The sequence below is a fragment of the Cricetulus griseus genome (assembly GCF_003668045.3).
Source record: "Cricetulus griseus strain 17A/GY chromosome 1 unlocalized genomic scaffold, alternate assembly CriGri-PICRH-1.0 chr1_0, whole genome shotgun sequence".
Lineage (NCBI taxonomy): Eukaryota > Metazoa > Chordata > Mammalia > Rodentia > Cricetidae > Cricetulus > Cricetulus griseus.
Window position 1 is genome coordinate 231,713,541 of NW_023276806.1, and position 27,270 is coordinate 231,740,810.

The window sequence follows — 27,270 nt, forward strand, 5'->3', positions numbered from 1 at the left end:
ATGGCCAAGGCACTACTGCTCATCTGCATTATGGTTTATCCAGGTGACCGGGAGTTTGCTCAGAACCCAGGGTGGGAGTGTGGGGGAGGACTTAGATGCTCCAGAGGGTGCCTGGTGAGCACTGAACACTGTGCCCCAAGGGATAGGGAAAGCCTTTGCCTGTGGACTCAGGAGGCAGACCTGCTAGGTCACCCCCACCTGAAGGGTCATTTCTATCATCCCTTCCGGAGCCTTTTTTCTTCTCAGCCTCCTCTCAAGAAAGATAAACCTGAAAGGCCCCAGGAAAATGGGTGGAAAAGGAGGGGTGGCACTTTGAGTTTGGCTATGCGTGTTATTTTTGCTTGTTTGTTTTTGAGACAGGGTCTCAGTAGCTAAGATAACCTTGAACTTGTTCTCTCATGTCCACTTGCCAGGTGCCTAGGACACTTGGTGCATCAGTGTGCCTGCAGCTAGGGATCAAAGCCAGGGCTTCGGGCATGCTACCAAATGAGTTAATCCCCTAGCCCTGGCTGTGCAGCCCAGCCTGGCCCTGGCCTTTCAGCCCTCTCCCCTGAGCCTCCTGAGTGCCTAGATCAAACTAACACACTCAGCTGGTTTTCTTTCTTTGTTTTTAATTCTTAAAATTCTTGGAGGTGGAGTACACACCTGCCAAGGCACACACAGATCAAAGAATAACCTGCAAGAGTCTGCTGCTCTTTCCTTCTGCTACGTGGGGACTTGAACTCAGGCCATCGGCTGGGTGGCTGGTGCCTTATCTGCTAAGCCATCTAGCCACTCTGATTTTCATCCTTAAGGGCTCAACTTGTTTTATGAGGTCGATTAGATTATCAAGTCTATTAGATAGGGCTCACATATGTAAGTAGGAGTTTTAGAGACTTATGGCTAAGATACATTTTTAAAAAAGATTTATTTATGATGTATACAGTGTTCTGTCTGTATGTCTGCAGGCCAGAAGAGACACCAGTTCTCATTACAGATGGTTGTGAGTCAATATATGGGTGTTGAGAATTGAACTCAGGACCTTTGGAAGAACAGCCAGTGCTCTTAACCCTGAGCCATCTCTCCAGCCCCTGATAATTTTTTTTTTCTGAAACAGATTTTAATTAACAAAGAGAACATAAAAAGCTATGTTTGGCTGGGCGTTGGTGGCACACACCTTTAATCCCAGCACTCAGGAGGCAGAGGAAAGCAGATCTCTGTGAGTTCGAGACCAGCCTGGTCTACAGAGCGAGTGCCAGGGTAGGCTCCAAAGCTACAGAGAAAACAGCTCCAAAAACCAAAACAACAAATAAATAAACAAACAAACAAGCAAAAGCTATGTTTGTTGAGTACATACGTGCTTTTCAAACTGTAGATTGCTGATCCAAAATCATGGATGCTGGGACCATCAGGCAAACTCTCGGGCTCTTCTGCAGATCTCTAGTGAGCCTGCCCATGGTAATGTTCTGCCGATTGACTGATTGTTGGGCTTTTTCTATTTTGAAGTAGGGTCTTGCTATGTTACCCTGGATGACCTGCAACTCTCTATGTAGTGTGTTGAACTTTGAACTTCTGGAGGTACTCCTGACTTCGGCTGGATGTAGAGTGCTGGAGGACAGGCCCATGTCATCATCCTCATTTCACAATTATTTTTTAATTTAATGTTTATTTGGGTGACAGGATCTCCAATAGCCCAGTCTAGTTTTAAAATTAATATGTAGGGGCTAGAAAGATGACTCTGTGGTTTAAAGCTCTGGCTGTTCTTCCATAGTTCAACTCCCAGGACCAAATGGTGGCTAGAAACCATCTATAACTCCAGTTCTGGGGGGGTCTGGCACCCTTCTGGTCTCCACAGGCGGTAGGCAGGCATGTGACACACAGACATATAAGTAGGCAAAACACCCATACTATATATATTTGTTTTTTTGAGACCAAATATATTCTCTGTATTGCTTTGGAGCCTGTCCTGAAACTCGCTCTGCAGACAGAGATCCACCTGCCTCTGCCTCCCAAGTGCTGGGATTAAAGGTGTGTGCCACCAATGCCCGGCTCACATAAAATATTTTAAATTAAGAAAGATTAAGAAAGATAACTCAAAAAAATTAATTGATATGTAGTGTAGGATGACATTTTTCTTTTTCTTTTTCTTCTTTCTTTCTTTTTTTTTTTGTGTGTGTGGTACTCAGGAGGCAGGCAGAGGCAGATGGATCTCTGTGAATTTGAGGGCAGCCTTGTATACAAAGGACAGCAGGGCTGTTACACAGAAGAAACCCTGTCTCAAAAAAAAAAAAAAAAAAGTGGAATTTTGCCTGTATCTATGTTTGTGTGTCAGGTGTACAGAAAACAAAATCAAAACAAAACAAACCCCAGCAAACATAAAGCAAAAGCAACTCCCATCACAATAATAATATCTAGAGTGACGCCACGATGGAGTTTCTTAACTAGGCAGCTACATTCATTCCTGATTCAAGTATACCATGAGGATCAAGTTGGGAAAAATGGGTTTCTAGAGAAGGTTGGCTGTAAATGGGCTGGAGTTGGTGTGTGAAAGAATTTGAAAACTAAGAAATTAAATTAGTAAAGAGGGGAAGGGCTTAACAAGACACCCTAGGGTGCTTGTCCTGACACACCGCCATGAGGAAAGCTGGGGTGTCTGTCCTCTAGATGCCTTTTCCTTTGCAGTTACTGAGTAGCTCTTCTCTGGATGTTTGCTTTCTTCCCAGGATCCTGTGTTCTCTGGGTGTCTCAGCCCCTTGAGATACGCGTCCAAGAGGGCGCCCCTGCCCTTCTGCCCTGCTCCTTCAATGCCAGCCGAGGGGCAGTGGCCATTGGCTCTGTCACATGGTACCAAGACAAAGTGGCCCCGGGGATGGAGGTGAGAAACATGACCCCAGAGTTCAGGGGCCGCGTGGCCTCTTTTGCTGTTGTTCCCCGGTTCATCAGGGACCACACGGCAGAGCTGCTCATACGGGACACCCAAAGCCATGACACCGGGATCTATGTGTGCAGGGTGGAGGTGCTGGGCCTGGGCGTCGGAACAGGAAATGGGACTCGGCTGGTGGTGGAGAAAGGTGAGGTGGTGGGACACCCCGAGATGCAGTGTCCCTGGGAGTTAAGGACTGTCCCCAGCTCTGAGATCCCGAGCTCCTCCCTCTCCACGTCCCGGTGCAGAGCCTCCTCAGCAAGCCTCCAGTTCAGAACAAGTGACCCACGTAAGCCTCCTCCTCCGAGCTGGATTCTATGCTCTCGGCTTTCTCTCTGTGGCCATAGGCAGTGCCCTCTATTATCAGGGCAAATGTGAGTTGCTGAGCAGGGGCAATGGTGGCAGGAATGGGAGGAAGAGAGCTTCCGGACAGTGACTCTGAGCACCCCCCCCCCGCCCCATTTCTCTCCAGGCCCCTGTCACATGGGAATACACGGCGCCCCTCCCAGCCACAGCCCGTGAGGAGCGATTGTAACCCTCAAAGACCAGCAATAAATCTGTGTCAGCTCCTCACTCCCACTTATGACTCTCATGTATTTTCTTACTATGCAGACACCTCTCTACACTTCTCTCCACCCACCCACCCCCAATTAGCTCTCCCTTCCAGCAGGACTGACATCGAAAAGTCCAGGGACAGACTTGCTCGCACCGCCACACCCACCTGTTCTGGGCTCTGAGGCTATGGCTGCAGCAGCTGAGAAACGAAGATTATCAGAGCCAATTTGACCCCTTGTCAACTGTACATTGGGGACCGCAAGCTGGTTACTGTCTTTCCACACTCAGTGACAACTGACCCCAAGCGGGTGGGAGTGTTAGCCATGGAGTGACACAGAAGTGGGGAACCAGTCTTTACTAGGTGAACACAGAGTGACTTTGACCCCCCTCCCAGGCCGAGGGAGGCATTTGAGGGTGCTCAGGTGGGTTTGCTCATGGCAATGCAGGCATAGTCAGTGCTGGGTTCCTCCTTCACACCTCCGCCTTCTCCTCTGTCGGTGTCATAACTGCTGGACACTGGCAGCCTCTGCAGAGATGCATAGTGGGGCTCCTGCCCTGGGACCAGGCCCTGGCAGAGGACTCTGATGAGGGCCCAGGGTGCTGCCCTCACATCCTTCCCTGAGCCCTGCCCCAGCTCCCATCTTTCTTTCTCTCTGCTGCCTCAATCTCCGTGTGTGTGTGTGTGTGTGTGTGTGTGTGTGTGTGTGTGTGTGTGTGTGTCTATGCTTGTGTAAAGTCAGAAAGAAGGCTTGGATGCATTTCCAATTGTTTCTACATATTATTATTGTTATTATTATTATTATTAGTAGTAGTAGTAGTGACAGAGTCTCTCACTAAAACTGGGATTTGCTATTCCCACTAGGCTGGCTGACCAGAGAGCCCCTAGGACCTGCCTGTCTTCACCCTACAATGCTGGGATTCTGGCACAGGCCACCAAGGCAGGCTGCAGCAAGCACTTTTCTTAGGAACCTCCTCCACACACACACAGTTTTGAGACAGGGTCTCATGTAGCTCAGGTTGGCCTTCACCTGGATATGTAGTTGAGGACAACATGCTGTCTCTAGCTGGGATTTCAGGCATGTACCACTGCTCTGGTTTTATGCTGTGCTTTGAATTAAACCCAGGGTTCTGTACATGGTCGATAAACACTGTTAACTGAACCACACTGCCAGCCACTCTCCCCCTCTTCTCTCTCTTGCTTCTGTTGTTTTGAGCCAGGGTCTCTCTCTGTAGTCCTGATTGCCCTGGGATCTTTCTCTCTCTCTAACCTCCTCTATCACAAGTCTTCCTTTCTTGGTCATTGTTCTGGACTTGTTTTACACGCTTATCAACACACCATTTCCTTCCCTTCTCCTCGTTGCCCCGTTTCTCTTTCTGTCTCTCTCATTTTCTCCTTCGCTCCTACTTCCTCTTCCCTTTTTTCTTTGCTCCCCCCCTACGTTCCAGCCCCACTCCCTACTTGGTTTTCCCCTCACCCCCCCACCCCTCAGACTTACCTTATTCCTTTCCAGTCTCTTCACTGGAAAACAAAAGGGGGGGGGAGGATTCAGCAAGACTCTCTCCAGCTCCACAACCCAGAATGGCACCCCAAACTGGCTCATCCACCCTAGGACAGCACCCCACCCGGACTTTCCAACCCCAGCACAGCGGCTCCCCCACTCCTCACTTGCCGACTGCTGTGGGGACTACAGTCAAAGCCTGGGCCTTTTGGACCCTCCCCTCCTACCAGGATCTGACAGGACTGATGGGACCTCTGTCCTCAAAGTAGAAACGGTATAGGGGGCAAGCTGTGGATGGCTGTGGGAGGTGACTGTAGGGCTCACCTCTCCGATGGATCCGGCACAGGCAGATGGACAGGATGGTGACAAGCAGGAGAAGGAGCCCTCCCAGCCCCAAGCTCCCATACAGCAGGAATTCTTTTGTAGGGTGGAAAAGGGGACATGGTTTAACTGGTTAAATGTAAGTTTCATAGTTCCTTTCATTTTTTCCCTTTTCTTTCTTTCATCTTTTCTTCCTTCCACCGTCACTCTCTTTCTATTCTTTCACAACTTCTTACATATATACAAAGTCTCTCCTCCCTCTCCCTCTCCCCTCCCACCCAGTGCCTCTCGCACCACTCTGTCTCTTTCCTGCCTCAAATTCACTACATAGCCAAGAAGGCTTGAACTTCTGACCCTCCTGCCGCCACCTCTTGAATGCTAGTTGATAAATGTGTGCTGACTACCATGCATGCCTTATGTGGTTCTGGGGTTAAAGCCAGGGCTCTACTACCCTCTAACAGTTTTAGATGCAGGAAATATACTCTAGGAGATTTTTTTCTTTCCAGACGGGGTTTCTCTGTGTAACTTTGGCTGTCCTGGAACTCACACTGTAAAACAGACTGTCCTTGAATTCACAGAGATCTGCCTGCCTCTGCCTCCTGAGTGCCCGGATTAAATGTGTGCGCCGCCCACCACCACCCTGCTTTAGTTTTGTTTGTGTGTTTGCTTGTTTTTTGTTTTGTTTTTGTTTTTGTTTTTTGTTTTTTGTAGGCTCTTCTATAGTCTAGGCTGCTTTCAAACTCCCTGACGTCTCTATGTAAAGAGTAATGAACTTGACCTCCGGTCCTGCTGCCCCACCTCTCTGGCACTGGGCAGGCAGGTATGCACTACCATACCCAGTTTGAACATCTGGAACTGTCACCCAGGGCTTTGTGTCTGCTCAGGAGCACTCCCCAGCCCAAGGCACTTTCTTTACCAAGACTTCAACTTCTCACTTCCTCTAGAGATTCACATAACACATAACGTCCGTCCGTTCGGCTACCTTTCCTGGTATCTGAGACCTCTCACCCTCCTGACTTCTCACCCACGCCCTCCTGTTTCTGGGTCTCTGAAAGTCCCACTCATACCTGCACTGGTTAGTTCTGGGGCCGTTCTGACCACCTCTCCTAACCATGAACACCGATTCTCACCCCCTCACTCTCTAGCACTCAGGTCCCTTCCCCTTAGATCAGAGGAGTCCCCTACTTACCACGGTTGTTTGTTAACATAGCTGGGCTCTGAGAACAGGCCTGAAGGTCAAGACTAAACTAATCCTTGTTCTGCTGGGCTTAATGACCTGGGCAAGTCACGTGGCCCCCAAGTTCCCCATCCGAGGCAAGGGGCCCTGTTACAATCCTTGTCCTTGACGGGCTGTCTTGTTTGTCGTGATATATTATGGTGCCCCTTTCTCGGCTAGGGGCCTGAGACTAACAAGGAAAACCCAGCGCTGAGCCTGACAATAGAGACAGATGGAGCTCTGTAAGTTCAAGGCTAGCCTGGTCTACACAGGACAGCCTGGCTACACAGTGGGACCCTGTATGAAAAGCAAACAAGGCCCAGAAGTAATAGAGAAGGTGTTTAACTGTCCCCAGCCCCTTGGATCTCCTCTGCCCCAGGCTGATGTGGTGGGGGGAGGGAGTGTCTTGGGGAGAGTCTTGGATGAGGTCAGGAGAACTGTGTGAGCCTGTGTGCTGCCGAGAGAGCCCATAAAGGCAAGGGAGCCAGGGTCTGGAGTAGGTGTGGGACCCCTGGGAAAATAGAGAGATGGCGCCCATCCCCAGGAAAGCCTTATTTGGCTGGTGTGGAGAAGTGGTCTGAGGCCTTTAACTTCCCTCGGGCACTTCCTGCCATTTAATCTGGTTCTCGTCTGAGGGCAGAAAGAGGCCCCAAAAACATAACCCAAGAACCAGGCTCGGGGATGACAGCTGGAAACCAAGAGCCTCCTAGTTTTAAGGGGAATTCTGTGGACAGGCACGCGGGGGCGGGGGTGGGGGGGCAAGGAACTGTGATGAATCGGGAACAGGTAATTAATTAATTGATTGATTAACTAATTATTATTGGCAGAGTTTTGCTGTGTAGCCGGGGCAGGCCTGGAACTCCGCATCTTCCTGCCTCGGCCTACAGAGTGTGCGGCCACTTTCAGCTATAGATTCTTCTAACATCTGGAAAGGGAGGCACCAGGGTCTCCAAGGATAGGATCTGAACATAGAAGATTCCCTGAGGCTTTGAAAACCCCAAATCCACAGTCTGTTTCCCTCTGTCTTAGCGGTTATCCCTCCGGGGCAGGATCGACACCCACCGGTAGCTTCCCCAGACTCTGCCGTTTACAGAGGCCACTCAGTCAACTGTTCAGAGCCATCTGAGTGGAAAGAAACGTCCCCACCCCAGGCATTTGTGTCCCGCCTCTGGTTCTATCTTCCTTCCCCTGCATCTAGGAGAGGAAGTGTAACCTTGGGAGATGGGTTGCAGCAACTTCCCTTTGAGACGCCAGGCTACCACCAGTGTGGTTGCCCCCTCGGGTCCCGCCTTCCAATTCACCCTGTGAATGAATGTCCACCTCCTCCCGGGGCCTTCCATGACGAATTCAAACCCAGATTCCCCTTCGGCTGTGTCTGTTTAACATTTGCGTATAGGCAGGTAGACCCAGCATCTCTAGCGCCAGATGGAGCTCTGGGGTGTCTTGGGGCACCTATCCTGGTGTTTGGTGGCCATATGCATGGGGATATCGATGGACTACTTCAGCAGCAGAACCGGAGGCAGCCAGTCTAGATCTGCTTCTGTTTCCGCAGACGCAGGGCGTGGGCGACAAGCCGGTGCTAGCAAAAATGTTGGGAACCCTGTAGGCAGCATTCTGACATCGAGAGAGAACTAAGGGCGATAGTGACCCCGAGAGGCGGAGGGGGAGTGCGAGGGGGAGGGGCACTCAAGGGCTGTGCCCCAAGTCTTTGCTCAGAGTGAAGGCTGGTAGCTAATACGGAGACAGCTGATGAGTGAGTCTGGTGCCTGGGTCCCTACGCATGTTTTGTTGACCAGATTCGGGAATTTTATGGTACTTATTTCCTACACCACACCCCCAAATGTGTGGTGTGGGACACAATTTAAATGGTTTTCTTCTTTTTTATATTTTATTATCACAACTTATTTTTTTATTAAAAATTTCAAACACTGGGTGAAGAGAAAGACCATTGGTGAAAACACTTGCCACACAAGCTTGGAGACCTGAGTTTGTCCCCGGAACCCATATAAAGATGGGTGTGACAGCCACTTCTGAAATTCCATATTCCTGCTGTGAGAGGGGAGGGGAGAAAGGGAATTCCTGGAAGAACACAGGGAGTGCCTGGCCTGGGATTTGCAGAGAAGACAACACCAGACCTGTCTCAAACAAGGTGGAAGGACAAGACTGACAACTGAAGTCTTCTATGCACTCACATGCAAGAATGCACACACACACACACATACACACACACACACACACACACACACACCACACCACACACCACACCACACACCACACACACACACACACACCACACACACACACATACACACATACACCACACACACCACACCACACACCACACACACACACACACCGCACACACAATACACACATACACCACACACACCACACACACACATACACACACCACACACACACCACATATACATAGCACATACATACACACACACACCACACACCACACACACACATACACACACCACACACACACCACACACATACACATATACATAGCACAAACATACACACACACACCACACACCACACACACACACACACCACACACACACCAAATACACACACCACACACACACACACACATACACACACACACATACACACAGACACCACACACACCACACACACACATACACACACCACACACACATACACACATACACCACACACACCACACACACACATACACACACCACACCACACACACACACACACACACACACATACACACACACACCATACACGCACATACACATATACATAGCATATACATACACACATACACATATACACCACACACACACACACACACACACACACACACTTCTAAAGTTCAAGCATCTAGAAAGACAGAAGGAACCTTAACAACAAATAAATATATATGTTCAAAGATTTGTTTTTATTATTTTAATTATATTTAATTTAATCATATTTTATATTTGTATTTAAATTAATTAATTATAATTATGTTCCATGTCTGTGTACAAACATGAGTGCAAATGTCATGAGAAGCTAGACGAGAGCATCGGATCCTTTGGAGCTGGACTTACAGGTGGTTGTGAGTCACCTGACCTGGGTCCTAGAAACTAACCCAGGTCTTCTGCAAGAGCCACAAGCGCTTTTAACCACTGAGCCCTCTCTCCAGTCCCCATAAACTAATCTTATCAACTAGATCAGCATGGTTCTCAACCTGAGAACCTGTGATCCTCTTTGGAAGGTCACATATCAGATATCCTGAATATCAGATACTTACATTATGATTCACAACAGTAGCAAAATTACAGTTATGAAGTAGCAACAAAAGACTTTATGGTTGCGGGTCACCACAACACGGGGAACTGTACCAAAGGCTGCAGCATTAGGAAGGCTGAGAACCACTGACCTAGATCTGCAAACATTTTGTTTGCTGAATCACATACCTATCTCATTTTTTAAAAAAATCTCTTTGTTTGTTTTTGGTTTTTCTAGACAGGGTTTCTCTGTGCAGCCCTGGTTGACCTGGAACTCGCTCTGTAGACCAGGCTGGTCTCAAACTCACAGAGATCCGCCTGCCTCTGCCACCCCGGTGCTGGGATTAAAGGCGTGCACCACCAACGCCTGGCTCTTTCCCTTGCACCCCAGCCTGGCCTCACACTTGCAGTCAAGGATCATCCTGCAGAGACTGCAGCCTTGCTGTGCAGGGGACTCAAACTCAGGGCTTTGTGCACGCTGGGCAAGCACTTGACCCAGCAGCCACAACCCCAGCTACTTCTCATATCTTACCAAGTTGCAAGCATTACTACATGTTACCTCTAAGCTGCTCAAGTCAGTATTTGTTTCCTCATTTTTCCTCCTTGCCACAGGAAGATAAAATTTGCATATAGTAAAATGTACAAATCTGAAATTAGTACTGTTTTACTGTAAAAAAAATGAAACCCAGTATCCAAACACTCTGTCAATGAGTTCCACTCCCATCCCAGCCACAGCCTTTTAATCTCTCTGAGCCCCGACATGGAGATTAAATGCATAATATAATAAAGACCGTAGATAGGTGGCCAGCAGGTTCTCAGTGCTGTTTGTCTGTCAGTTATATTCGTGTTTGTGCGGGTATTATCACCCAGACAAACAGTCTGGACTGGCACACTGCTGGGCCATCAGGAAGGAGAGATGACCTGAGATCTTGGTCCAGCTTCCTTACAGAGCCTTCCTTAGGCTCCAGTCAGCTGCCACCCCTTCCGCTAATTCTGTTCTTGCTGTTCACGACATTCAGTGAACGCCTATTCACCACTCATCCTGCCATTCAGTTATGAACCTTAGTGAGCGCTTCCTGATGGATGACACTCACTCTAGACTGCATCCCTTGAGGGGGAGTGTGCCTCTGCATTGCTCTGTCATTGTGTCACCTCAGAGAGCAAGGCTGAGGTCCCTGCATGAAGCTATAATTACTGTGGGGTGGGTTCATTTCTGCCTTTCCTACTTAGTTTTAGGGGGTACCCATAGCAGAGGTCAGCCAGTTTGAAGGTAGGGCCATCTCAGGGGTGCAGACATGCAGCTGCCCAGAGTTTCTTAGTGTGTGTGTGTGTGTGTGTGTGTGTGTGTGTGTGTGTGTGTGTGCGCGCGCGCGCGCGGGTAAGGTCCAGAGCATACAGACCACATGAAATCCTGGAACCCTGTCTGCCCACTACAGTCTCGTTGCCTGGCCTTCTGCAAGCTGCCTTCCTTCCTTCCTTCCTTCCTTCCTTCCCAGGCTTCATTTCCCCCCCTGCTAAGCCCCCCTCACCTTTTCCTTGAAAACCTCTCTCTGCCCCATCTCCTTCCCCAGTTCAGAGAACCCAGGCATCCAGCTACCCCGCCCTAGCCCCAGCTCTGGGTAAACAGGAAGCTGTGTGAGGGGAGCAGGGGTGTTGGAAAGTCCCAGGCAGGTGTGTGGGTCTTCTGGGAGGGGGTGGCCCTACCCCTAAGGTATGAAAGCCCCTGACCCCTGGTAGGGGTGCTGAGTCTGGATGGGGACACGGGGACTGCAGGGCCAAGGTGGGAGGCCCCAGGGGAGGGGCTGCCTCTTGCTGGCTGTGGCAGGAGCTACTTCCCTGGTGACCCTGCTGTTGGCAGTGCCCATCACTGTCCTGGCTGTGCTGGCCCTGGTGCCCCAGGATCAGGGACGTCGGGTGAGTGGCTGCAACAGCGCCAGAGGGCTGCATCTTGTGGCCATTCGCTAACCTCTGGCTGTGCTTGCTCCCCACCCAGTTCAGCTGGGGGCTTCCCCAGAGGGCATGTCGGCTCTGTCTCTGTCTGCTCTCCATGCCGCCCTACCCTGAAGTTGCAAGCCCCTTCCTGGCTGCCCGTCTGTCTCTTCCTGACACCCGGCTCCCGGCTCTCTGCCCAAGAGCGTATGCTATGTTTGCTCTGTCTTTCAGCAAGATGCGTGCGAGGCAGGTCGCTGGAGGTAGCCTAGGGCTGGGCTCTGTGCCGGGAGGGGTGGAGCTGCCATCAGCCGCGTCTGAACTCTGGGCGCTGTGACCCTGTCATCCAGGTTGAGAAGATCTCTGGCTCAGCAGCGCAGGCTCAAAAGAGACTGGATGACAACAAGCCGTCTTGCCTCTTGCCCTCACCCCGCAGCCTCTCAGGGACTCCCGACCCCGGTCTGCGCCCCGAAACACCCCCTTCTTCCAAGAATCCAGGCTCCGCATCCCAGGGGCCGGTTGCACAGTCCTCTCAGGAGGCATCTGCGTGGGTGGCCACCCTGCCTCCAGCCCTGGATTCTTCACCAGATCCAGGGGTTCAACGGCGGCCAAAGGGGGAGCTGGAAACTGAGCCCAGCCCCGAGCTTCCTGCTGCCCACCTCATTGGTAAGCATCTGGTAGACCTGGTAGCCTCCTTAACCCTGCCCCTCCCCGCTGAGTACATCGGAGGGAAAAAGACCCCGCCCCTCCGCTCGCTCGGGTCCGGCTCACCCTACGGGGTCCCCATCCTAGAGCCCACGGCCCGAGAGCCCACGCGTGTCCCTCTCTGCAGGCGCTTGGGTGAGCGGGCGAGGGCTCGGCTGGGAGGCGAGCCAAGAAGAAGCGTTTCTGAGGAGCGGAGCGCAGTTCTCCGGCACCGACGGGCTGGCGCTGCCGCTGGACGGCGTCTATTACCTCTACTGCCACGTCGGGTACCGGGGCAGGGCGCCCCCTGCCGGCCGAGGCCGCGCTCGCACGCTCACTCTGCGCAGCGCGCTGTACCGCGCCGGGGGCGCCTACGGGCGGGGCTCCCCGGAGCTGCTGCTGGAGGGCGCAGAGACCGTGACCCCCGCTGTGGACCCCGTCGGGTACCGGTCTTTGTGGTATACCAGCGTGGGTTTCGGCGGCCTGGTGCAGCTGCGGAGCGGCGAGCGGGTGTATGTCAACATCAGTCACCCGGACATGGTGGACTCCAGGAGGGGGAAGACCTTCTTCGGGGCGGTGATGGTGGGGTGACAGCCGTCTGCACCCCTGGAGGATGGACTGGCGTTGCGAATGTGTCAATCATGATGTCGGGGAGCCTGGGACCCCATGACCGGGGTGTGTGGGGGGATTGTAGGGCATGAATTTTGAAAATAAAGAATGCAAACTCTGATGCAGACATGCCTTGATTCTGGGTGGATGGCCTCGCTTTGAGCGGTGGACACCTGTTGTCCCCACCCCCTGGCTCTAACGCCAAGGGTCCAGGTGGAGGGAAGGAGGGCCACTGAAACGCCAGGGTTCCCCCGCAGCATCCTGGTCGCCAGGGACACCTCACAAACGCCTTTTCTCTTAGCTCCTGCCTCACTGAGGGAGGAATTTACACAGGGGAAGGTAGACAGTATCCGTCCCTACAGACAAAAACTCCAAAGACTGACGAGCAAAGCTCCGCGGGCCCATTAGCGTCCCACTGCTGCCTGCCTGGCGGCTTTTTATTTGTTTGTTTGTTTGTTTTGAGAAAAGGTCTCATGTGCAGCTCTGGTTCACCTGGAACTCACTGTGTAGACCAGGCTGGCCCCAAACTCACAGGAATCCACCGGCCTCTGCCTCTTGAGGGCTAGAATTAAAGGTGTGCGCCACCACGGACTCCGACAGCCGTTTTTAAGGGGGGTCAGGTCAGTCCCAGGCTGACTGAAGAAATGAACCCTGGGGAGAAGGAGGGAGTGGGCGGAGACTGGTGCCTGGGGAGCCGTGTGTGGAGGAGACTGATGCCCTGGAGTCCTTTCTAGACACGGAAAGTCCTCACCCTGAGTTCACACTTGAGGCGCCCACCCGCCACAGTTGGGCAACTGTGAGGCCCCTAAGATGAGTAACAGCAGTCGTCCCCCCCACGCCATGGCTGGAGGAGGCAGAGGGGAACCCAATGCTCTATGTAGGTCGCCCGAGTGGGTCGCCCCACACCCGGCACCATACCACGTGCTTGGTTTTCCCCTCTCTGGTTACTGCGGCGAAGGAAGGCCCAACCAACCGTGAGCCAAATTAGGGCTGCCACTCTATGGAGTTCCACTTTTAACTCCATTACCTCTTTCTTTCTTTCTTTCTTTCTTTCTTTCTTTCTTTCTTTCTTTCTTTCTTTTTGTTTTATTTATTTATTCTTTTTCTCTCTTTTTTTTTTTTTTTTTTTTTTTTGATAGGTCTCACTATGTAGCCCTGGCTAGCCTGGAACTTTGTGTGTAGACCAGATTGGCCTTGAACTCACAAAGAGTCACCTTCTTCTGTCTCCCGAGCCTTGGGATTAAAGGCATGGCTACACACCTGATTCCTGTTTGTCTTTGCTTGTCTGCACATGGGCCTTCCAGTGGGGTGAGAGGGTGACAAACTCTGTCTAAGCTCTAGTCAGGCTGCTGCATCTCCTACACCTAGTCATTGTTTTCCTTGTAAAATCTAGTTTTAGTGAAAAACCCATTAAGTTGGTTTAGCAAGCTCCCTTCTCCCATACTTGATCACCCTCAGTCATCCTCCACAGCCCCGGGTGATGTCTGATCACCTGGCCTGTCTCAACAGGCGTCTTGTCTGATCTGTTTAGACAGCGTCCCCCTACCCCTGATTTTTCTTTCCTCTTAGTCATTTGCCATCCCCAACGCCCACCCAGTTCTGTCTCTTAAGACCACTTGCTCTCACTGCACACTCTACAGCAAGTCTCTGCACCAATAGCTGTAATTCTGACTAAAGTCAGTCTTACATGCTTCAGCAAGTACTATTGAATAACAACAACAACAATAAAAAATTATTATTATTATTATTATTATTATTATTATTATTGGTGTTGGGATCAAATCCAAGACCCTGCGTGTGTGATTAAGTAATTTTTTTAAAAAACAAAGTATTTAAACAAGGTGCTTTTCTCTTTCTAATCCACCCACCTCACATATTCATCATTTGTCAAAAACATTGGTGAAACCAAAGTGGCAGTGGCTCCTTCACCCACAGAGTAACCCTTTCTTTGTTGTTCTTGTCTTGGGTTTGAATTTAGGGCATCCCATACACTAAGTATGCTCCCCCCATACTGTAAAACCATACTTTAGGCCGTATGTCTTTTAAAAAAACATTTCTCTCATCTTCATAGGATGGATGGAACAAGGCAGCTGATGGCTGGGAGGAAGGCAGAATTGACTGAGCCTGCCCTGTCCAGCAAGGAATGGGCACAGACGAAGGTTACCGCTTCCCTCCATAGACGTGGCTGCTCTGTCTCTGTTCAGGGTGCACAGTTGGTGTTGGAGCCCAGACACCTGAAGCTCTGGAACTTCCTTGCCTGTGTTGGCTGTGATTCAGGCACCTGAGAATGTGACTCCTCCCCAGCTCCATGGGAGCCACAAGAGCCGGAAAGAACGGCAGTACTTTCCCAGTAGGTATTTGGAATTCCCAGAGTGGGAAATTCCCATGCCCATAGGCAAAGGTAATTAGGTTTGGGCTCCTGTTTCCGGGGGACAGGTGGGGGGGATGTTGGCTGGCTTTTGTTCCATGGGGTCTTAAGGGCCAGGGGTGTAAAGACTTGGATCTGGACCCAAGACCTTACGCCTCTGGAAGGAAGACATTAGGGGTTGGTTTCCCACCTCCAGAGAGAGACAGATGTGAACTTAATCCCAAGAAAGAAATCATATTTCTCTTTCAAGCAATCTTTATTTCTGACACTGACCCGTAGGGCGATTACAGTCACGGCTCCCGTGGGGAGCAGAGGTTCAGTGATGTAGCGACAGCCTGGTCACCAAATCAGCGTTATTAAGACAATTGGGTTAGATAAATAGTCTGTTTTAAACACAAGCAAAAAGGAGGCAATGAGGCCGGGAGGCCAGGTGGGAATAGCTGATAGCTCAGCTCTGTTTTCACAGAAAACAAGTCAGTCTCATGACAGCTCCCAACGCTGGGTCCTCCAGGACACCCTGGCCTTCCGAATAAATACATTCATCAGCAAATAAATAAATAATAAATAATAAATAAATAACCATCCATAAGTGCAATCATAAATAGAGGGGTGGCTCTGTGAGGGTGGCTGGACACTCAAGAGTCCGCAAACATCCGGAGACAGGAAGGCCTGAGATCTTTGCCAGCAGCCAGAGGTAGCCCAGACCGCCTTCGCAGAGCTCAGAAGTCAACATTTGAGGCTCCAGCGAATTCTGGAAGCCCGTTTGAATCCTTGATAGTGGGTGGTTGGTGAGAACCCCACAGCCCAGGCCGCTATCCCTGCAGCTCGTGTTTCTGAGTGTTATAGTTGCTGAAAATTCTGAGCTCAGAGCCTGACCCTGAGCCATAATTCCCCTTCTAAGTTAGAAGGAGATGATGGACCGGGGCTCTGAAGAATAGACAATAAAGGGGTCAGAGTGGGGACTGGGTAGGGTAGAGATTGGATGGACACTCATCTGCCTCACAGAGCGATGACTCCAAAGTAGACCTGCCCGGATTCTGCAAAATCTAAGTATTTAGGCAGGTTGACCTCGGCACTCAGTCGGTCGCCTTTCTCCAGCTGGAAGACCCCTCCCAGGTAGATGGGCTCGTACCAGGGCTTGAGCTCCGCCCCCTCAGGGGTTTCCTTGGGGCAGGGGCTCTTGATGGCAGACAGGAGGTTGACTTTATCCTCGTAGGAGACAGCAATGCGGCTGACAGTGTGGGTGAGGAGCACGTAGTTGGAGCAGCCTTGGCCCGTGAAGAGAACCTGGGAGTAGACGAGGTACAGCCCATCCGCTGGAATCACCAGCTGGTTGTCTTTGAGAGACATGCCGTTGGCCAGGAGGGCATTGGCACGCTGGCTCAGCCACTCCAGCTGCTCCTCCACTTGGTGGTTTGCTGAGGGAGGGAGAGTTGAGTCAGTGTGACCCTGTTAGCTCACCCTCCACATCCTGAGCCTCAAGTTCTACCCACACTTCACTTCCGGTTCCTGCGCCCTCTGTCTCCCCACATCCCATTGGCGGTGAGGTCCTGAGTACCCCCACTAAGGCCTTGTTTTTGAATCATCTCCCTTTGACTCTATCACTTACTGTCTGCAACTTACTCTCAGCCTGGTTTGACCCCAAAATATCCTGCCCCTTTGTCCCCAAGATGCGCAGGTGGAGCTCTTACCTACAACGTGGGCTACAGGCTTGTCACTCGAATTTTGAGAAGATGACCCTGAACGGGAAAGAAGAAAGGCGAAGATGAGACTCTCAGGCTTTCCCGCAAGCGTCTGTCTACTTGGACATCTATTCCCTTTCCCCCAAAACCAGTGGGTTCTCCCCACTGCTTCCATCCCGAGTCTAACTGCCCCCACCCTAAGTTAAGAGAGGAGCTTTGGGGATACTTACTGAGTGTGAGTGTCTGGGCCATGGAGCCTATGATAGGGTTGTTCGGGAACTTCTGTGTAGGAAGAGAAAGACAAGGTTAGCGGCAGCCAGTAGCTGAGAAGCCCCCAGCTCTCTCTTTGCCCCCCATGTCTGTTTTGTTTTCTTCATTCATTCTCTGTTCATTCATTCGTCCAACCATGCAACGTCTCCCTCTGAAGCTTCTTCTGTGCTGATCCCACATCTCTCTCCTTATCCCTTATCTCTCCTTATCTCCTTATCCCGAGTGCCTCCCTCACCTCTGTCTCACCATCCTTTATCGCCTGCTGGCCATATCCTGCGTCTCTCTCCAGATCCCCACACACCATGCATGATTTTTCATTCATTCGTCCTCCACTGAACACATCCACTGAACACAAGTTTCGTGAACTGGCTGCATGGGTCAGAGGTCCCGTCTCTCTCTGTCTTTCAGAGATTCTCTTTCCGCCATCTCTGCATGGGCTGTCTCTCTATTCTCCACACTACCTGTGCCCATCAGCCCAGCCCGCTCCCTGTGTCTTGCCCTCCTGCCCTGATTCTGCCTGAGGGAGAATAAAGGCTTCCGAGACACTCACCTCTTCCCTTTGGGGGCCGATCACTCCAAAGTTCAGCAGACAGAAGAGGGTGGTGGCCCCTGCCACAAGCAGGAAGGAGAAGAGGCTGAGACATAGGCACCGGCTGGAGTTCTGGGGGCCCCACGCCTTTTTGGGGAGTGCCTCCTCTGCCAGCTCCACGTCGCGGATCATGCTTTCTGTGCTCATGGTGTTCTTTCCAGGAGATGTGGAACCTTGGGCCGGTGTACGAGAGGGACAGGACCTGCCTGGCTGGCTGCTTGCTTTTCTGGGAGCTATTTCCAGGGTGTTCTGGAGTCGCTGTTCTCCCTTCAGGCTGGTCCCTGGTGTCCTCGCTGAGAGAGCTTCTGCAGGCTGGGTGTGCAGACAGCTGCCTTTATAGCCCTTGGGCAAGAGGGCGGGGAAATGCTCTCATTCAACCAGCGGAAAACTTCCTTGGTGGAGAAAACCATGATCTCATGTGGAGGAAGCGGTAGTGGCCCTACACCTTGTGTCTCAGTTTCTTCTCCATCGCGGGGGCAGAGGTTTGGAAAGTTGGGGACACCCAGCCATCAAGGAATCTCCTTCCCCCTCCCTACCAGGATTCTGTGGCAATCTTGGGCCAATCAGTAGCTGCATGTGCAGGACCCTGGGACCCGAAGCCCATTTCCTCTCTGCCCTCTAGTGCTAACAATAGGGAGACCATGCCTGTGTCTGTTTCCCTTTGGTTTCTGGATGGGACTTTCAGGGGGTAGAAGTTGGCAGTGGGGCTGCTTCTGACAAACGGAGTGCACGAGGGGGAGAAATGCCATTGGAGAGGGAAGCCCTCTGGGTTCTTGGGAGGAAGTGGCTGAGGGCCTAGCGGCTCGCTCGCTCGAGAGCAGGGAGTGCGCATGGGCTTTGGGAGGACTGGTGGGAGTAGCGGGGACAAGTATGGGACAGTCCCAGAGGGAGTGAACTCAGCCTTGGGAATTCACGGACCCCACGAGGCAAGCCTAACCCTTCTTCTTTCACTCTGACCATGAGCCTGGTGGTTCCTTTCAGTCTCAGCTTCCAAGGGATTTTGTTTGTTTGTTTTCATAAAGACTTTGCCATATAGCCTTGACGTGTGGCCCCATCTCCTCAGACATCCATGTCCCCCACCCCTCCTGCTTCCAGGGTTCCTTCCAATCCTTATGGCTCCACATCTTCCAATGAACCCTCCCAGACCTGAACACTCTGCCGCCCTCTGGGGTAGCCCTCCAACCTCTCCACACCCCTGGCTTAATCTCCTTTGCTTCTCTGCCAGCTGGTAGGCTGCTGACTCCCACGGATCTACCATGTATCTGGGAGCTGCCGGCTCCTCTATATCTCCTTGTTCTGCCCACAGCCCATGATCCACCTGAGGCTTCTGCCCCTACTCCATTCCTTAACGAGACTGGGAAGAGTCTCCCCCATCCTGAACAGACAGACACGGGCAGACAGAATTTCAGAGAAAAGAGGTTTATTGGATGTCATTGATAGGGCAGATGGCTCCTTGAGGACGTCTAGCCAAGCACCGTGCTTAGAGCCTTGTGTGTCCTTCTGAACCCCTTGGTCACTCACACCTGCTTCTCTCTCCCTTAGATGAGTCCTGACCCGATGCCACCTCACTCTTTGTGTCTGGGATTTAGTTGCCATCCAGTGCCTATTTATTTCCTCTTTCTATTCTCCATAAATAAATAACTTAACCTTTCCCTTCATAAATAGTCTCCCGTTCCCTGTCGCCAGGCACCTCCCCAAATCTGTCCCTCTGTCATAACCAGGTCTCTGCCCACCCAGACCCACAGAGACCCTGCTCTGTGCAGGACCTTCTAGGCAGGCTTGAATCCTCAGCTGAGCATCTGGGGTGGCCCTGGGAGAGCTGTGGTTCCCCTGGGGTGCCTCAGACTCCTTCTGTGAAAGCTCCAGGTGACTTTGTTGGGGAAGGCTTGAGACTGTGGGCATGGGCAAAGGAGAGGTGGCGTGACCCTTAAAATGGTCAGAATGGAAGCTTGGAAACCAACTCCTGGGTTCTTCTAGATTCTACAGAGCGAAAGCTCCAAAGAATACACTGCTGGGGCTGACGTGTAGATGGGCAATGCCATCCGTGTGGGTGGACAGCTGGTCCCCCTTACTGAGCAGGAACACAGCCCCCTGGTACATCGAGCGTACCCATGGTCCTTGTAGCCCCGGATACACGGACTTCTGTGCACTGAGGAGAGGCACATGGAAGGGATACTGGGAGGAAAACAGCTGGACCTCGTGGGCTAGGTAGATGGGAGTAGGCGTGGCCTTGGGGGAGCAGCTTTCCCCAGAGAAGACCACCTGGGAGTAGACGAAGTAGAGGCCACTGGTGGGGACCAGGAGGGAGTTGTTGTGCAAAGAGAAGCCATGTCGGAGGAAGGCACGATCTGTGTTCTCTCTCCAGAGCAGTGAGTTCTGTTTGTTGGGGTATCCTAGAAAAAGTCATAAGGTGTTGGAGGGTCAAGGTCAGAGGTCTTTATCCCTGAGGAATCAGGCACTGGGGTGGTTGGAGGGGGATGGGAATGGGAATGTCTTTAGGGATAAGAGAAGTTGGTATGTGGAGATGGGGTGGTCACGGGCCCCTGGGTGAGAAGGGGGAGAGCCAGGGACTGGACCTCTGGAGGGAGAAGTTTACCAACAAGGTGAGCAGCAGGCTTCAGGATGCCATGGGTGGAATGCTTCTGAGGGGCCTGATGAGCTGTCCTGGCAGAGGAGAAGCGAGCACCCGAGAATCCCTAGGGGAAACAGAGTTGAGAGGGTTCTAAGGCTCCGAGTTGGCTAGGCCACCCCAGCACCCCCATTCTCCTGCTGCCTCACCTGGGCCCCTAGAGGTAGGGCCAGAAGCAGCCCCAGAAGGAAGACAGCGGGGGCGCCAAGCACCCTCAAGAGGTAGAGACGTCCAAGCGGTGTCATGGAGATAACCTGTGGAGACAGTGTGTTGGGGAGGCGGGGCACACAGCGGAAGACAGATCTGACCTCCCAGCTGAGACAGCTACCCCGAGATACAGGGCGACAGACAGAGATGGGGACAAGACACAAGTAGGGAAATCCTGAAGTGAACAGGGTTACAGAGAGAAAGAAAGAGACTGAAAGAGGAAAAGAACCACAGAGAAACCAGATGGGTGACAGGGACAGAGAGCGCGACTGACAGACAACCGAGTTTGACACCACAGGGACAGACCAGAAGTCAAAGCCACAGGGACCAGACCCAATAAGGCTGGGGACCAGGCAGCTGGTACAGGAAGGGCTGGGGCCCAAGTGAAGAGGCAGGATCCCCTGGATCCCGAGGGATGCCTGCTCCTGGTAAGCCCAAGGGAATGGGGAGGAGAGGCTCACCTGCTGTGCGGGGTCCTGGGCGCTGGCGCCTGGGTCCCTTTATAGAGGAAGCGGCAGTGTGGCAGGCAGCGGGCGGGCGGGTTCTAGGTCGGGGCTGGGGCCTGGGGAAGCCCCCAGGGCTTAGAAGACGCTGCTGTTTCAGTCGAAGGCAGGAAAGGCTTAGGCCGCAGGCTAGGGGCTCACACAACTGAGTTCTGGGAAAGGGAGTGGGGTGTGTGGGGGGAACTGTGGGCTACAGGGACTATCAGGGAGCCGGGTCAGGCCTAGGCGTTCCAGAGAAGGGACAGGCAATTCGTGGAGAACGAGGGGGCACAACTGGGCTGCGGCTGGAAGCCGGGTTCCCTGAAGAGCGGTGGTTTGTGACACGCCTGCACCCTTGACTGCACAGTCTTCTCTGCACATTTCCTCTCTATCCTCCGGGTCACATCTGGAGGGCTCTTCGCCACATGTGGCCACTGACACCTTTGCTTTTTTTCAGGTTTGAACCCAGGGTCTCACATAGGCTAGACAAGCCTTTCGCCACTGACACCCCTTCAGGTTCCCCATTTCCTATCTTGTCTCTGGGGGTTCGAGTCACACTTATTCCAGTATATGTATTTTCTGGCCTCTGACAGTTTCATTTCAAAAAGTTCCATTACAGAGCAACCCCCCCCACACACACTCTGGTCTGGGGTATCCTGGTGCTCGCCCCATTACTCTCTACAGCAAGGGTTCTAAATCTGTGGGTGGTGACCCATTCAGCAAACCTCTGTCTTCAAAAATATATACATCATGATTCATAACAGTAGCAAAATTACAGTTATGAAGTACAATAAAAATAATGTTATGGCTGGGGGTCACCACAGCACTAGGAAGGTCGAGAACCACTGCCTAGAGTGTTTGGGGTGGGGGGGCTAATGAGAACCACCACCCTCTCAGCCCACTGTCTGCAGATAGATTTATACAGCCCTAAATAACCCGACCCCAGGCTTCCTTCAGAATTCTACACAGTAGGACGGTAGCCCAGGGTCTTGTCTGAAGCAACACCTGAGGAGCCATTACTTCTGAAGGGCCTGGGATGCAGCTATGGTAGCTTGCCAGGTGTGTGTGTGTGTGTGTCCATCCCCACATTCCCAGAAACAACATTGTTTTTTCTTAAAACAAAACCTTAAAATATTTATTTATTTTGAGGGCTGGAGAAATGGCTTAGCAGTTCAGAGTGCTGGCTGTTTTTCCAGAGGACCAGTGTTCAATTCCAAGCACCCACATGTTGGCTTACTCTGCCTGAACTCCAGTTCATCAGGGGGATCTGACGGCCTCTTCTGGCCTTTGCAGGCCCTACACCCAAGTGGTTCAGAGATGCACGCAGACAAAACTTCCATACACAGCATAACATTTAAAAATACATTTATTTAGTTCATGTATGTGCATGTGAGTGCATAGAAGTGCCACAGACCACATGTGGAGGTCAGAGTACAACTCTTGGGAGTTGGTTTTCTCCTGGGGATTGAGCACAGGTCATTAGGTAAAGGCAGCAGGCACCTTTACCCACAGAGCCATCTTGCTGTCCAACCTTTCTGTCTTTCTTGAAACAATTTCTCCTCCTCCTTCTTATCATTATCTTTTTTTTTTTTTTTTTTCGAGACAGGGTTTCTCTGTGTAGCTTTGGAGCCTATCCTGGCACTCGCTCTGGAGACCAGGCTGGCCTCGAACTCACAGAGATCTGCCTGCCTCTGCCTCCCGAGTGCTGGGATTAAAGGTGTGCGCCACCAACGCCCGGCCTTCTTATCATTATCAATACAGTTGTTTTTTCAAATTTTATCCTTTTTTTGTTTTGTTTTTTGTTTTTTTTCTGGCTGTCCTGGAACTCGCTCTACAGACCAGGCTGGTCTCAAACTCACAGAGATCCCCTGCCTCTGCCTCCCGAGTGCTGGGATTAAAGGCGTGCGCCACCAACGCCCGGCCACATTTTATTCTTTAGAGATTTATTTTATTATGATGATACATGTATATAGGTACACACACACACACACACACACACACACTAGACAGGGTCTAACTACATAGCCCTAGCTGGCCTGCTTCTGTGTAGTCTATCCAGCTTTCTTATGTAAACCCAGAATCACCACCTAGAAGATGGTGCCACCCACAGTGGTCTGGGCCCCCCTAGATCAATTAACAAACCCCCACAGCCAATCCCTCAGCTGAAACTCCCTCTTCAGGTGACTCTCGTCTGCTAAGTATTCAGGTGAAGCCCACTAGGACATTGGTGATGATCACTAGGTGTGTTTCTAGTTTTGTCTGAGGTAAAAACAATGATTAGAAAACGCTTGTGTGCTGGGTGTTGGTTGTGCACCGGTGGCATATGTCTTTAATCCCAGCACTTGGGAGGCAGAGGCAGGCGGATCTCTTTGAGTTCAAGGCCAGCCTGGTCTCCAGAACAAGTTCCAGGATAGGCTCCAAAGCCACAGAGAAACCCTGTCTCAAAAAAACAAAAAGAAAATGCTTGTGCATAAGCCAGTTTCACTCAGCTTGTAAGTCACAGCTTTCCAAAGCAAAGTTTTTAAGGATGATTTATTATTATTATTTTTTGTCATATCTGATGAAATTGAGACGGAGGCCAGCGGCTGGCCACCTCAAATATCACCACTGCTGCCCTCGCTGTCCTGTTTTGTCAGAGTGTTGTAATGGGGGTTGCAGCTGGCAATGGTGGCCGTCAGGCTGGTCACTGGGCACACTGCTGTTCTCAGGCCCATATGGTTGAGTGAGAACATAAGCTGGTCCTGTCTGTTCAGTTTCCTCATGGGCACTCTGACCTGCAGCCCTTCTTTCTCAGAATCAGGCAGGACCCTGCCGAATGAGGCTTGCGACCCAGGACTAGACATTTTCTTAGTGACCAGTTCTTACACAGAAAGGCGTGGGAAGAGCAACACTTCTAGGTCATGGAAAAAGGAGGATTCTAGTCTCTATGACCCACGTTGGTAAAGAGAAATTCCAGTTTCGATGGCTTGCCAAGGGGGAAGATGTGGGCAGGACAGAAGCCTGGATGGGCAGAGACCAGGTGCTGTCTCTTAGGTCTTACACTTATTTTGAAGTTCCCAGCTCAGGCTCCATCCTTTGGGGGCACATGCTGTGAGCTCTCATACAATCGCCTCAGGATCCTCTGCACTCCACAGACACTTGTGCACCTGGCACAAGGAACGGGAGAGACAGTTCCAACAGACGGTTCCCTGACTTCAGGAATCTCAGGTTTACTGGGGTGTAGTTAGGCTTCAGGACCTTGGCAGGGTAGCCCACAGGAAATCCATGAAACCTGGGGGCAATCATTATGGAGGTAAAGAGAGATGGGGAGGGACACTGCAGGTGAGAGCACCCTTGTGAGCTGAGGTGTTCATCTGGGTACATCTGCAAAAGAAATACTTGCAGGTAGGCAGAGAACGCACCCTGCAGGGTTTAAAACCAAGGAAAGAAGCTTAAATCTCATTCTGCTATGATAGAGCCACCAGCAAATTTAAAGAAGGGAGAGACTCACTTATATTGTTACCTTATGAAAGGGAGTCTGAAAGCAGCAGGAAGAGTGGAGGGCCCTGAGGTCACTATGGAGACCATTTTACAATGACCCAGCTGGGGCTGGCAGGAGTCTGCATTTATGTAGAGGGGAAAGTTGCTTCAAGGCAAAACCTACAGTGCTGGTGTCACTGTCCTGACACACTGTCACTGTCCTGACACACTGTCACTGTCCCGACACACTGGAGGAAGGAACACACCAGTGTCTCTTTCAGGCTGGGGATGTGGTTCAGCTGGTAACCTATCTAGTGTGCAGAAAGCCCTGGGTTGGGTCCCCAGCGCCACATGAACTGGGTGTGGTGATGCGAGCCTACAATCCTAAGGCTCCGGAAATGAAGGCAGAAGGGTCAGGAGGAGCTCAGGGTCAGACTTAGCTACATGGATTCCATGAGACACTTTGTAACAAAACAAAGAAAAAACAACAACAAAACCCAGCCCCTGTAACTTCTATGCCTTGTCTCCTTGGTCTCTGGATCCTTGGCAGTGCTGGCAAGGGGACCCACGGCCGAGCGTGCTAGGCAAGCACTCCTCTACTGAGCTACATTCTCTAGAACAGAATTTTAGTCTAGTCATTGTGTCATTGTTGGTTCCTTTTCTGTGTTCCCCTTTCCCTGGGAATCTTTGTGCTTCCTGTCGTTTCTGCCTCTAAAATGGTCATGGCTGACGGACTGGGACCCTGGCCAAGCTGTATTAAAATGGAAAGTGGCAAAACAGTTAAGGAGAGAGAGAGGGTGGTAGGGAGGGAAGGAGGGAAGAGAGAGGGAGGGAGGGAAGGAAAAGAGAGAGAGATTAGATTTGGGTCTGAGAAGAAGGAAATGGAGGACAATGGAAAGGGGAAGGTGAGAGACAGAGGAAGGGTAAGAGGGGCTAAGCTGTGTCACCACAGTTGGCAGCATGCTGAAGGATGTGCCTTGCCGTGGGCCAATTTTGGTTTCAATCTCAGTTTTAGAGGTTGTGTAAAATTCGGTTTCTTTCTTGGGGAGGCCAACAGCTGTTTGGGACTTTCCCCGGGTGGGAGTGCTGATGACTGGGAGTCTTGTGCAGTGTGTACAGAGCTCTCAGAGGAGAGGCCACAGAAATCTCTGGGGCCTCCAAACCAGGCTGAAGTGACAGTAGCCTCGGATTTGTGTTTTTCTGTTTTCAGCCTCAGACTTTATCCAAGTTTAACCTTTACCCAAATCACAATTCAAAATCAACCTCAAATCTAAGCACATTCTTATCAGAGAACTCCGCAAATAAAATCTATCCTGTGAATCTGTTCACCCGTCTCTGGAGCTGTCCAGTCACTAACCCAGACTTCAGCGTGGCACCAGGTCTACATGAGCCAGAAACTGCAGCTGGATCTTGTCCTGCTTTACCACACTGTCCACCAACCTTCAATTAGTATTTCCTGAGCACCAGCTAGGAGCTTTGTTCAAGGCAGGAAGAATACCGTGGCAAAAAAGGTGAGACAAGGGACCCATTCTATTGGGGGCAGTGTTCCCGCCAGGCCTGAAACAGGAGAAAGACATCCAGGAGCTGGGGCCATGGCTCAAAAGTAAAGCACTTGCCTAGCATGTGTGAGGCCCTGCATCCCAACCCGAGAACTGCCATGAAATAAGAACGAGTCAGTAAGGCTGGGCGTTGGTGGCACACGCCTTTAATCCCAGCACTCGGGAGGCAGAGGCAGGCGGATCTCTGTGAGTTCGAGGCCAGCCTGGTCTCCAGAGTGAGGGCCAGGATAGGCTCCAAAGCTACAAAGAGAAACCCTGCCTCAAAAAAAAAAAAAAAAAACCCAAAAAAAAACAAACAAAAACAAAACAAAACAAAAAAATGAATGAATCAGTAAAATAGTCCTAGGAGGAAAAAAGTCAGGTCGGGCCCGTGGAAGTGAATCCTTTTGGACACAGTTGTCAGTCACGTCACTCTCAGAGTGGGTAGCATTGAAGACACATGACAGACTGGGTAAAAGTGTAGGGGCAACGTTTTCCAAACAGAGGGACCAGCTAGGGTGGAGGTGGGGGGTTGATGGTCAGCAAGAAGGTTAAGGACTGAAGGGGTGGGGGTGAGGTCAGAGAGGAAGGCAGGATCATGCAGGGCCCTGCGAGGAGAGGAGAGGCAAAGCATCCTCATTTTATGCCACCAAGGAACTTTGGGAAGGTGTTGCAGCATGAGAGAGGTGGACACGCTGGGGACGTGTTCAGGGAGAGTATCTACAGGCCTAGGTGAGGGCCGGTGCATGGGCCGGTGCATGCGAGGAGGAAGTTGAGCCTGAGGTGGCACCCTGAGGCGGCTGGGCTGCTTTGGATGTGTGAGGTCTAAATCCACCCTCAAGAGTGGTTAAGTCTGTCACTCAGTCTCAGGGGCAAGGTGGGGTTGGGAAGAGACTTGGAGCTGCCAGCACAAGGTGGCCCCGGAAGCCAGGAACCAAGGGCCTGTCAAGGTCACACACCTCCCCACAATAAGTGCTGTACATAGTCTGTCACGGTTTCTGGAAGAAGCTCTGTCCACACGTCCTTCTCCTTTGTTCTCACATCGATTTAAGGTCATGGGATTCAAGTCTCTACCTGACT

General features: G+C 51.4%; 5 protein-coding genes across 7 annotated transcripts; 2 read left to right on the top strand and 3 right to left on the bottom strand.

Annotated features, from left to right (window-relative positions):
- Ncr3 (natural cytotoxicity triggering receptor 3) lies at positions 1-3,688 on the top strand. Its single transcript, XM_027388844.2, has 4 exons — positions 1-43; positions 2,703-3,050; positions 3,151-3,276; positions 3,570-3,688. Exons 1-4 carry the CDS (start codon positions 1-3, stop codon positions 3,686-3,688), a joined length of 636 nt encoding a protein of 211 aa, XP_027244645.2.
- A 187-nt stretch (positions 3,689-3,875) lies between these two features.
- Lst1 (leukocyte specific transcript 1) lies at positions 3,876-7,833 on the bottom strand. Its single transcript, XM_035451435.1, has 4 exons — positions 7,707-7,833; positions 5,281-5,406; positions 4,954-4,976; positions 3,876-4,025 (listed from the first exon to the last, which is right to left on the bottom strand). The coding sequence occupies exons 1-4, from the start codon at positions 7,831-7,833 to the stop codon at positions 3,876-3,878; spliced, it is 426 nt and encodes a 141-aa protein (XP_035307326.1).
- Positions 7,834-11,496: 3,663 nt separating this feature from the next.
- Positions 11,497-12,948, top strand: Ltb (lymphotoxin beta). Of its 2 annotated transcripts, XM_035450481.1 has the most exons (4): positions 11,497-11,665; positions 12,118-12,132; positions 12,244-12,339; positions 12,506-12,948. In XM_035450481.1, exons 1-4 carry the CDS (start codon positions 11,497-11,499, stop codon positions 12,946-12,948), a joined length of 723 nt encoding a protein of 240 aa, XP_035306372.1. The 2 variants fall into 2 exon arrangements, with proteins under 2 accessions (XP_035306372.1, XP_027244470.1); XM_027388669.2 differs by having other exon boundaries at positions 11,497-11,658; positions 12,024-12,339.
- A 3,385-nt stretch (positions 12,949-16,333) lies between these two features.
- Tnf (tumor necrosis factor) lies at positions 16,334-18,022 on the bottom strand. Of its 2 annotated transcripts, XM_027388670.2 has the most exons (4): positions 17,837-18,022; positions 17,247-17,298; positions 17,026-17,073; positions 16,334-16,752 (listed from the first exon to the last, which is right to left on the bottom strand). In XM_027388670.2, the coding sequence occupies exons 1-4, from the start codon at positions 18,020-18,022 to the stop codon at positions 16,334-16,336; spliced, it is 705 nt and encodes a 234-aa protein (XP_027244471.1). The 2 variants fall into 2 exon arrangements, with proteins under 2 accessions (XP_027244471.1, XP_035306507.1); XM_035450616.1 differs by lacking the exon at positions 17,026-17,073.
- A 1,293-nt stretch (positions 18,023-19,315) lies between these two features.
- Positions 19,316-21,300, bottom strand: Lta (lymphotoxin alpha). The gene is made up of 3 exons (XM_035451792.1): positions 20,654-21,300; positions 20,472-20,571; positions 19,316-20,268 (listed from the first exon to the last, which is right to left on the bottom strand). Exons 1-3 carry the CDS (start codon positions 20,747-20,749, stop codon positions 19,856-19,858), a joined length of 609 nt encoding a protein of 202 aa, XP_035307683.1. The 5' UTR covers positions 20,750-21,300; the 3' UTR covers positions 19,316-19,855.
- Positions 21,301-27,270: the final 5,970 nt, after the last annotated feature.

Excerpts from the sequence above, each read along its gene's own strand:
- Ncr3 (XM_027388844.2), top strand. The coding sequence starts at position 1 with ATGGCCAAGGCACTACTGCTCATCTGCATTATGGTTTATCCAG. Across the intron at positions 44-2,702 it reads CTGCATTATGGTTTATCCAG|GATCCTGTGTTCTCTGGGTG; the intron begins GTGACCGGGAGT and ends CTTTCTTCCCAG. Across the intron at positions 3,051-3,150 it reads TCGGCTGGTGGTGGAGAAAG|AGCCTCCTCAGCAAGCCTCC; the intron begins GTGAGGTGGTGG and ends GTCCCGGTGCAG.
- Lst1 (XM_035451435.1), bottom strand. The coding sequence starts at position 7,833 with ATGGAAGGCCCCGGGAGGAGGTGGACATTCATTCACAGGGTGAATTGG. Across the intron at positions 5,407-7,706 it reads GCTGCAACCCATCTCCCAAG|TTAAACCATGTCCCCTTTTC; the intron begins GTTACACTTCCT and ends ACATTTAACCAG. Across the intron at positions 4,977-5,280 it reads GTGCCGGATCCATCGGAGAG|TGAAGAGACTGGAAAGGAAT; the intron begins GTGAGCCCTACA and ends TTTGTTTTCCAG.
- Ltb (XM_027388669.2), top strand. The coding sequence starts at position 11,497 with ATGGGGACACGGGGACTGCAGGGCCAAGGTGGGAGGCCCCAGGGGAGG. Across the intron at positions 11,659-12,023 it reads CCCAGGATCAGGGACGTCGG|GTTGAGAAGATCTCTGGCTC; the intron begins GTGAGTGGCTGC and ends CCTGTCATCCAG. Across the intron at positions 12,340-12,505 it reads TCCTGCTGCCCACCTCATTG|GCGCTTGGGTGAGCGGGCGA; the intron begins GTAAGCATCTGG and ends CCCTCTCTGCAG.
- Tnf (XM_027388670.2), bottom strand. The coding sequence starts at position 18,022 with ATGAGCACAGAAAGCATGATCCGCGACGTGGAGCTGGCAGAGGAGGCA. Across the intron at positions 17,074-17,246 it reads GGCCCAGACACTCACACTCA|GGTCATCTTCTCAAAATTCG; the intron begins GTAAGTATCCCC and ends TTTCCCGTTCAG. Across the intron at positions 16,753-17,025 it reads GCCTGTAGCCCACGTTGTAG|CAAACCACCAAGTGGAGGAG; the intron begins GTAAGAGCTCCA and ends TCCCTCCCTCAG.
- Lta (XM_035451792.1), bottom strand. The coding sequence starts at position 20,749 with ATGACACCGCTTGGACGTCTCTACCTCTTGAGGGTGCTTGGCGCCCCC. Across the intron at positions 20,572-20,653 it reads CCCTACCTCTAGGGGCCCAG|GGATTCTCGGGTGCTCGCTT; the intron begins GTGAGGCAGCAG and ends TGTTTCCCCTAG. Across the intron at positions 20,269-20,471 it reads GCCTGCTGCTCACCTTGTTG|GATACCCCAACAAACAGAAC; the intron begins GTAAACTTCTCC and ends GACTTTTTCTAG.